Source organism: Polistes canadensis, unplaced genomic scaffold (assembly GCF_001313835.1).
Source record: "Polistes canadensis isolate GaletaPanama2010 unplaced genomic scaffold, ASM131383v1 scaffold_28, whole genome shotgun sequence".
Classification (NCBI taxonomy): domain Eukaryota; kingdom Metazoa; phylum Arthropoda; class Insecta; order Hymenoptera; family Vespidae; genus Polistes; species Polistes canadensis.
This window is the reverse complement of record NW_014569575.1, coordinates 305,923-316,363: the sequence shown is the minus strand read 5'-3', so window position 1 is coordinate 316,363 and position 10,441 is coordinate 305,923. Positions and strand designations below refer to the sequence as shown.

Here is a 10,441-nt window from a genome sequence, read left to right as displayed (position 1 = left end):
TATATATATATATATATATATATATATATATATATGTATATGTACATAAAAGGTAATATAATTATCGCGTCATATTTGAAAGTTTAATTATGGACAAAGGAGAGTGCGTGCCGACCTTTACCGGTTCACGTTATTTTCTATTTCACGCGCTTGGAAAACGAGGACGTAGTGAAAGGTATTAAAAAGCGTGGGTGGAAAAGCAACGATCGTTGAAAGTACTTCTTTTCATCCAGTACAATTCTGTCATTCTGTTTTACGAGTTTCGAGGAAATCGAGAAAAAAGAGAGAGAGAGAGAAAGAGAGAGAGAGAGAGAGAAATGGAGAAAAAAATAAAAGAGAAAATTTTTCTACCAAACGTACACGCTTTTACGTGGAATATCGAATTTAAAATCGATGTACCACCACCACCACAACCCCTTTCTCTATGTACGTATCACACTTTCGAAGAATCGTTCGAACTCCTCTCGTTCACGTTGAAAACCTTTTATTTGTTTTATCTTCTTTTTTCGTTTTTTTTTCTCTTTTTTTTTTTTTTTTTCTTCTTTTTATTTCGCTCACCGTAACGTAAACTTAATCTTCTTTTATGCTTTTAAACAATATTATATTCATATACACGTACGTATGTATGTATGTATGTGTGTGTATATATATTTTATTTAATATATTTCCTTTTAACTTGATTTTTTTTGTATTTTTCCACGTTAATCAAATTTTTGATCCTCTTATAAAGTTGTGTGTAATGAAATTTAAATTGTCACCTGTACGCTACGATAAGAGATAAATCTTTTCTCGAAAATGAACTAATTCATTTGTGTGCCTCTTCACATTTCGTTTTTTTTTAAATATTATTTTATTTTATTTTTTATTTCACATTCATATTTATGTTTTCTCGTTTTTTTTTTTTTCTAATTAAATGTTGATCTCCTAAAATTGTATAGCGGTTATATAAGTTATCAAAACACACACACACATTCACGTTAAGAAAAATGTATCTACAGAAACGGAACTATTTTCTTTCTATTTTTTTTTCCCCCGCTTTCTTTTTTATTTATTTGTGTTTTTTTTCTTTTTTTTTTTTTTTCGTCCCGTAAAATTGGTCGTTTCCACGAGAGTCTCGACGGTTTTTCATTAAACTTCTTGATTACTATATGCATTTCTAATGGAAACAAAATTCCAGGAAAGTCGTACGTGAATTTATCCTGATGTTGAGAGATTCTCGTTCCTTCTCTCTCTCTCTCTCTCTCTCTCTCTCTCTCTCTCTCTCTCTCTTTTCTTCTCTCACATTTTCCCCTATTTTTTTTCTATTTTTTTTTTTTTTTTAGTTTTTTTAATTTTTTTTTTTTATATTTTTATATACCATTAGTAACACAAGTGCACACGTTGTGAAGAGATTTGTTACATTCAGAATATTCCATTTAATGTTCTTGACAAAAAATAGCAGTATAAAAAAAAAAAAGAAAACGAACGAACGAAAAAAAAAAAACAGAGAAAGAGAAAGAGAGAGAGAGAGAGAGAGAGAAAGAACATAAATAATAAAGCAATGCAACGCAGACGTTCCACGGAAGTTGGAATTGTTTGATACTGTAATAAATATCCTGGCAACGCGTTGTGTTCGAATAAACGAAAATTTTGTTTGTTTTATTCTTCCCTTTCTCTCTCTCTCACACACACTCTACTTTATTTTATTTTTATTTTGTTCATACCTGGCGAGAAGTAAAAAAAAAAGAAAATAAAATGTTCGGATAAAAATGACTTATCCGATCGTTTATAATATAAATTTTGACAAAAACTTTTCCCGTTAGTTTCTTAATCGATTGTAAGATCAATTAAAGATTCAATTAAAATGATTATTAATCTGAACCTACGATAATTCGTAAATGAATCGAATGATCATCAATAAGCGAAAGAAAACCCCCAAAATCGGATAAGATAAAAGTAGAACTTAAATTAGTTTGTTCCGATGTCTTAAATTTTTTTTTTTTTTATTTTCGGAGATAAATGAATCTCCTCCCCTGATCCCCCCATCCCACCCATCATTTTGCATATACTTTCTTACATTAGTCCGACATTACGATACGCTCGGATGCGTTTTTTAGCTCGATGGAGTTCGAAGAAAAGGTCCACCGGTTTCTTCTTCTACTTCTTCTTCTTCTTCTTCTTCTTCTCTCTCATTCTCATTTCTCATTATTTCCGTAGCATCATAGTTCGGTAAATTCCCACGAATGCGCATTTCATACTAAATTAATGGCATTGCGGGGTAGTTCTATAACAAAAGGCTACTACTATCCCGTACTCGTCTTCTACCAACGAGTCTGATAATCGTAATAAAAAGTAGATGCAAAAAAAAAAGAAAAAAGAAAAAGAACAAAATCAAGATTGAAATTTACTATTTACGAGAAAAAAAGATATTAAAATTCAGTATATCGTAATAATAAATAAATAAATAAATTTCAAACAATGTAACATTTAATTTACATATTATATACACATTGAAACATTAATTTATTATTATTATTATTATTATTATTGTTCACGTATGAATCGTGTATTATCGTAATCAGAATTAATTTATATATAGTACGTTAATGGATCATCGTGTATGTGTTCAATTCGAAGTGGTTGAATCCATTAATATTCGGGAGAAGGAATCGGGATAAAAGTTTCCATGTATTTTATAGATAAATGATTTTAAGATCTCGTAATTCTGACAATGATATTAATCGGATCTGACAATATTTGCGTAAGTTTTGAAAAATTGACGTCATATTATGTAAAAAATGGAGAGGAAGATCTAACTATCGAGCACAGAACATTATTAAGCTATACGTAATTTAAGTATGAATACAGAATAGATGATAATAATTTGTTAAACTTTCACGAATGAATTCTTGAAGTGCTGCTATGAACGCATTTATGCGTTTGGTAAAAGTTCCCACCAGCATGAATTATTACATGTTTCTCAATATAAAATGCAAATAATGTAATATTGTTTTGCCTATTGATTATTATAAAAGTATTTATGTAAGAAAGAAAAAACTTGAATTATTAAATATAATTCATTATTAGAATCTGTGTGATTAATAATATCAATCAACAGAAAAAAAAAAACAATCATTCGAAATAATAATAATAATATAATATTTCGTACGTAGAAAACATTTCAACTGAAAGTAATCACCACTCAAAGGGTTAATTAAAATACTAATTAAAATTATTTCTACGATTCAATAAATATATATATATATCTAACGGATGAGTATGAAAAGAGTCGACTGTGATGAATAATGGCAGAAAAAAAAGATAAAACTAAGTATTACTATTGTGAAAATTGTGACGAAGAATGGTTTTTAATGGATTTAACAACAACAATGGCTATACTTTAGAAAGGAATTTCGCTAGTTGGCGGATCCGATATAAGGGATCGGCTTTAATGAAACTGTGAGATTAACGTTTTAGAGAAGAGGCGTTAGAGGATCGAAAGAGAAAGACAAAACCAAAGAACAAAAGAGAATGAGAGAGAGAGAGAGAGAGAATGAGATGCTGTTCATCTCGGATAGCCTGCAGAGTCTGCGTTTCCGTCGTCGTTAGAATGCAAGAAGACTTGAACACAACAACCAAGCCTGAACCGTGTTGCGTTATTATCCTAACAGTATACCGTTTAAACGAACTTATCCATTATGAGGAGTTCTGCACATAGTTTCGCAAATAGTTGCTACTAGCCGGTGTCGGCTTTGACTTCGTAGTCCTCGTCCTCATCCTCATTCTCGTCATCATAGTCAAGCAGCAACAGTAAGGTGATTACCGAACGATAGCCAAACTATAGAATAGTTCTGGCATAAACGCTAGAGAGAATACAAAATTATTTCTATTTTTAATCGGTTTAAACAACTATTCGCTAACTAAACACCTTTTTTCTCTATTTTTTTTTTTTTTTACAATCTTATCTTATTTTATTTTATTTTATTTTCATATTTTTATTAATCCTATCGTAAGTTTATTGGTTGACGAATAATTGAAATAGTACATTATTGAAACTAATCTTTTTCTTACAACGTTGTTCTTTCTTTTTTATTTTTTCTTTTGCTTTTCTATATTCGTTTAAAGATCGAATATTTTTATTAATTAAATCTACATTTTTTTTATACGAATTAATCATGTTTTGTAATGATCTAAATATACTTATTATCATGATCATTATCATTATTATTATTATTTGCGTTCAATAGTTATTTTCTTCTTACGATTTTTTTTGTCTTCTCCTTTTTTTTTTTTTTTTTTTTTTTTTTTAATATCAAACAAATTGAATCCGGTCAACGGTTCGTTAAACATTCGTAGAAAATAAAATCGGGCCTCCCCGTTGAAAGCAAACTTACGAGACCACAGAGAATCGACGATCTATTCTATGGTGCAAAAATCAAAGGTGCTCCCTTGGCGAGTAGAACACGGCAGACAGTGAACACAGGAAAGGCAAATAACGCGAAGTTATTCGTACTCGTTGCCAATGGAAATACTCTCGGTGACCTAAAAAAAAAAAAAAAGGAGAAAAAAATAGGGCGAAAAAAATCGTGCAAGGGAAAGGAAGACAGAAAGACAGATAGAGAGAGAGAGAGAGAGAGAAGAAATAAAAAATAAAAAAAGAAAAAAGAAAAGAAAGAAAGAAAGCAAGCAAAGATAGAAAGAGATAGTAAGATAAATCCTTGATATCTCTCATACGATTCGAGATATCGATGGTAGATTATCGTAGAAAATGTAGAAAAGGTTGTAGAATTGAGATCAAAAAAAAGAAAAAAAAAAAAAGGTAGCAACCAACGGGATTGGCGGATAGATGGAAGAATCAATCGTTTGACTATATTAAAATAGAGACATTTCCTGTCGGTTCAAAAAGTGACAGAAGATTCATACATATATATATATGTATATATGTATATGTATATATATACCTAGATCGATTCTTCTTCCATCCTTTTATATTTTCTCATTGATCTTCAATGTCAATCTACGTTTTAACATGAAGCAGAAAGATAGAGAAAAAAGCTTTCTACTTCTTTATACTAGTAGCGTTAGGACAAAATCAAATTCAACGGAATGCTGAAAATCGTGGATTCAACTAAATTCATTCTAACCTTGCAATCCTCACCGCCGTTCCTAGTTGAAAACATTTTCGTTTTGGCTTTGGTTATCCTATTGGCAGTACCACTGATCGTGAATCTTCAATTTTGTCTCGTACGTATCTACAATTCTATGTTTTATGTTCTTTGGGGGTTACACATTTTTTTTATTTTCTTTTTTTTACGTCGTAGTTGTCATCTTTTACGTTGCGTGCTTTTCTGACAGGGTGGTCGAAATTGCGATTGGAAATTTTTCTTTTCCTTTTCATTTTTTTCTTTTTTTAATATTTCAAATCCACGTATATTAAATTATATATATAAATGTATCTCGAAAAAATAAATTCATCATTTTGTTTTATTTAATATATAAATTTATATATATTAAAAATATATCGTAATATTTTTGAAAATTAGTGACTTGTACTTTTATAAGTATTTAACAAAAAAGAATTATAAATATATTTAATATCTCTCATATAAATTTCATAATACAAAGTAGCACCAATACTTTCCACAAATAAAATAACATACACTTAATCACTAAAAAATAAAAATTCCAATTAAATAATTTTACCAATACGAATGTCAACCGACTACCCTGTGTACCGAACAACAACACATAATATATACTTTAATCAAAAATTATTCGAAAGAAAGAAATATTTCACGTTTTGAAAAAAAAAAAACAATAATCGCATTTAACAAAGAATATATAATATAAAAAATCACCTAGAATGAGAAAAGAGCGAATATAATGGTAGACAGTGTAAGTAGAAAGGGGGGGAGGGGGAGTAGAAAAAGGGAGAGAAAGAAATATAAAGATAGTTTGATCAATAAACATGTCCGCGGGCTGTAATAATGCTTTTTCATCGATAATCCCATTTTTGTTTGATCTAACTCCGCAAATTCGAAATATCCTCTGCCCTTTTTATGTTCTCGGATTGATTTAGGATAAATCAAGGAGAAAAAAAGGAACAACATCTACAACCATCACCACCACCACCGTCACCAATGATACCAACGAGAAATGGAATAAGATAATACGTAGAAGGATAGGAATAGTAGAATCGAATACAGTCGAATCGAATATACATGAAAATGATGATCATCGTGAAACTGGACGTAGTATTCGAAGTTCGGAGGAACGTATACGCCGAGCTGTGGTGATGCATTATCCTGCACCTATACCAATCGATTCAAGTTCGAGCTCGGATTACGATCTTCGATTTAGCAGTTCAAATCGTAGAACAGTATCCACGCCAAATCTTTGTTCAAACAGTGCAGGAGATGGACTTGGCCACTATGAAAATTACTATGATCATCATAATAATAATCATCATGATATGTCTTCATGTAATCCTGAATTATTAAACGATATCAATATGAAAATAAAATTAGAAAAGGAAGTACCCGTAGAAAGATCATCATCATTCGTTGTAACCAATTCGGAAGTTCCCATAATCGATATATCGACGTTCAATTACAACGCATATAGGCACAAATTAATAGAAGCTAATTTGAAAAAACATTATAAGAATAATCAACCACCCGGTGACGTTATATTCAATTCTATACATTTAAATACGATAGATTCGACACTCGGAATAAAATTGAACGAACAATACCATCACAGTTTCTTTGATTTCGTCGAAGAGTATTATGACGCGACAATTGGTATGAGCAAAAAAGAAATGGAGTTTCTTCACCCGTTGGATCATTTTCTCGTTAAGGGTATACGCCAAAAGGAAACCGATGAGAAAGGTACGGAAACGTTGAATCTTTCTAACAATGAGAAAACTACGAGGATAGATCGAGTTAAGGATATCGATGAGAAGATATCGATTAATCGGCGGGTCTTAGATAAGAATGGAAATATTTCACGAACGTCTAAGGTCAAGAATTTGTCGAGTAGTTTATCAAAGAGAAGAAAAGAAGAAGATTCGAGTGGTATGAGCAAAGGAGGGAAAGAAGAAGAAGAAGAAGAAAACGAGTCACCATCACCACCACCACCACCATCACCACCACCACTACTATCACCACCACCGGGATCGATCGAATCGAGAAAGGACTCGAAGAATAAGAAGAAGGATAGAAAAGGGGAAAGACTAGTTGGAAGAAGCAGTCTCCTTGATTCAAACTCGATTCCTACTAAAATAGGGATAAATTCGAACGTCGATCAAGTACAAACAAGAAAGTACCTTTTAACTAAGTCTGTTAACGGTAACGATACACTAAACTCACCGAGTAAGAGTAAATTGCTATCGTCTATCGTCAAAGCCGATAAGGACTCTATTAACCTAAGTTCCATCAGTTCGAGCGAGTTTGGAAGTACTCGTGACGTTATTTCGAATCACTCGCGTGATTTCTCAATTCCGTCAGGTTCCAGAGGTCGTACGCCAACCCGAAAACTTTTACCATGGATCACTGGTAATACATCGTTCTCGTTCAATAGAAAATATGGAAACAAGAATACAGATATTTCGGATAAATTGAAAAAAGGAACTATACACTCAAGTGAACGTTCTTCCAATTTCGGTTCAAGGCCAACCACACCGAGGCCAAGATCAGCGAATTTGACTTTAACGTCTAAAAGAAAAACGAAGGATAATCTTAACGTCGTTGAACCTAAAGAAAGTTTAAAAGCTTTCGAGGATTACACCGTTAACGGAAAAGGTTCGATCCCGGCAGAGATTTGTTCGGATTTTATCGAATCTTCTTTCACTTTGGGAACCCCAATAACACCAGCCTCGACCTTGCCTTCCAGCAATTCTTCAAGACTAGTTCCTAAGTTACTAGGTGGTTCCTTTGAAAACGATGACTCTAAGAGATCCATGTTCGAAAACGTATCTGCCAAAAGTTACCCCAAGTTTCATGAGAAGAATAATAAACGTGATCGAAGGAATCAAGAATCAAGAAGGCAAATAATACCAGACAAACTAGAAAATACTAATCCTAGTAACCATCTTAATAATAAAGGAATTGCCAAGGTCAATTTGAATAGCAATAGGAGAAAATCCAATTATTCGATTAAATCTTGCGAGACGACTATCGATAAAAATTTAACGATGTCGAATATTTTGGGGAAACAAATAGCGGAGATTAATCAAATCGAATCTAAGAACGAATCTGTATCACGTAGTCGGAAATATAATAATAATAAAAATAATAATAATCAGGATAAAGGTAGAAGCGATGTTATTTTGAAAAAAGAATCTAAGAAATTTGGCGAATTAAGCAATTCACCGGATAAAAATGTTGAATTCTCGCAAGGATATAAATCATATCGTTTCTCGAGTACCAAGACGGAGGATACTTCACGATCGGTTATTCTTCAATCGAGGGACACTTTAGTGTTGGCTACGAACGATTCGCGAATCGAGAAACATCATTCGAATGAAAAGAAATTAGATAAATTATCGGAACTTCGATCTAATCGTGCTGACTCGAGTATTGGTTTTGCCGTGCAAACTGGTTTAAAGAATTACATTAAAACGTTGAAAGAACTTTTGAAAAATGAAGGAAACCTAGATTCCGTTGATTTGGCTTCTTTGAGTTTGAAAGATGCTATCTCGCCGGAACTCGAATCGATACTTTCCGTTTCGGAATTGAAAGAATTGCAGGATTTGTTAAACGTTGCCGAAATCAAATCAAATATAACTAACAAAAGTGTCGCTTAAATATAGATCATTATATTTTGTTTTACAAATAAAAGAGAGAAATATATTGTTCAGATATATAATATATTAAAACATAGGTCCACTTTTGAGAGAAAAAAAAATATATATACACATATGTTTGTTAGAAATATTTACAAATTTATTATCGGATTTTGTTTTTTCTTTTGTATTAAACATCAATCGTACTTATTTAATTTAAAATTTCAGACGCGATTCAAAAATTTACGTTGTATTATAATTAATAAATAATTATTTCCAACCTTTCTACACGCGAGAAGTTGTTTTTATTTTTCTTTCTTTGTTTTATTTTTTGATAAACGAAGATTTACGAGATACGCAAAATAGGAGAAGGTTAACCAGTTTCTAGAAGAAAAAAATTCTCGAAAGAATTTTTATCAGACACTTTCTCTCTTTCTTCATCTTCTTCATCTTCTTCTTCATCTCATAGATGTTGATTCGACGGTCAATGATTTTCGCGATCGTTATGATCATTGATTTACGATCTAGGACGTGAGTTCGGACTCTGCCTCGTTTCTTCGGTGATTTATGTGAATATAACTGCACGAGGAAGAGAAAGAAGATAAAGAAGAGAAAATAGAAGATAGAAATAGGAATAGTAAGTGAAAGAAAGAGAGATAGAGACAGAGAGAGTGAGTGAGACAGAGATAGAGAAGAGCTCAGTTAACAGTGCACTATTAATAATGCATAAAAGGAAACGAGGGCAACTACGACAACGACAACGACGACAACGACGACGACGACGAAGTCAAGGAGATGAACGAGGTAGCACTGTGAAAGACAGAGATAATAAATATGAAGGATATAAAGAGAGAGAGAGAGAGAGAGAGAGAGAAAGGTAGAATTCGAAATTGCTGTCATAAATAATAAATATTAATTTTTATTCTTATTTTTTTCTGTTTTTAATAAACAAAATAATCCATTCGGTATAGTTATAAGTTATTCTAGAAGTTTGATTTAAACTTCTGTATTTCAATAATAATTATATGGTTTTTCTTTTTTTATCGAAAATAAAGTTTGTTTTTCTTTTGATATTTTATATCGTTTCTTTTATTTTAAAATTTGATTAATATTTTATATATTTAAATATGTAATTTTGTATTAATTGAAATAGATTTGAATATTAGATATTTATACAAACGATTCTAATATTATTTATTTAGTTAATCCAATAAATGAATATTCATATATATATATAAATCGGATATTTAATAAATATTAATTACTTTTATTCGTGTGAATTAAAATTGAACATATTTCTACGAAATGTTGTTCTATAATTATCCAAATTTATTATTATTTCATTGATATTAATATTCATTTGATAATATATCGTTATAATGTTACGGACGAATGTTTAGAAAAAAAAAAACGGAGGAAAAAGAAAAATAAAAAAAACAAAAGAAAAAACAAATTCACTAAACACACTCGGCCGCTCTTGACTTCTTTGTATCGTGTTACAACCTCGTGAGAGGACTTCCCAGGAATGACGACAGCCACTTAGGGTGTATAAAGTGCCACGAACTTCCACTCTTGTCGTTTTCTCACATAACGTAGACACTCTTGTTTATGGTTTATATGATCGTTCCATTAACACCCGACTTGCTACATTTTTCTTTTTTTTTTTTTTTTTTTTTT

The 10,441-nt window shown here is 31.3% G+C and overlaps 1 protein-coding gene across 1 annotated transcript in view; it reads left to right on the top strand.

Annotated features, from left to right (window-relative positions):
• The window catches only part of LOC106783950 (fibrillin-1-like), a 64,714-nt gene extending 55,929 nt beyond the window's left edge, over positions 1–8,785 (top strand). Inside the window, exons 19-21 of the mRNA XM_014742974.1 lie at positions 100–175; positions 6,186–7,055; positions 7,266–8,785. Of these exons, the coding sequence (XP_014598460.1) occupies positions 100–175; positions 6,186–7,055; positions 7,266–8,785 (2,466 nt within the window). The remainder of the gene's footprint in view (positions 1–99; positions 176–6,185; positions 7,056–7,265) is intronic.
• The last annotated feature ends 1,656 nt before the right edge of the window (positions 8,786–10,441 follow it).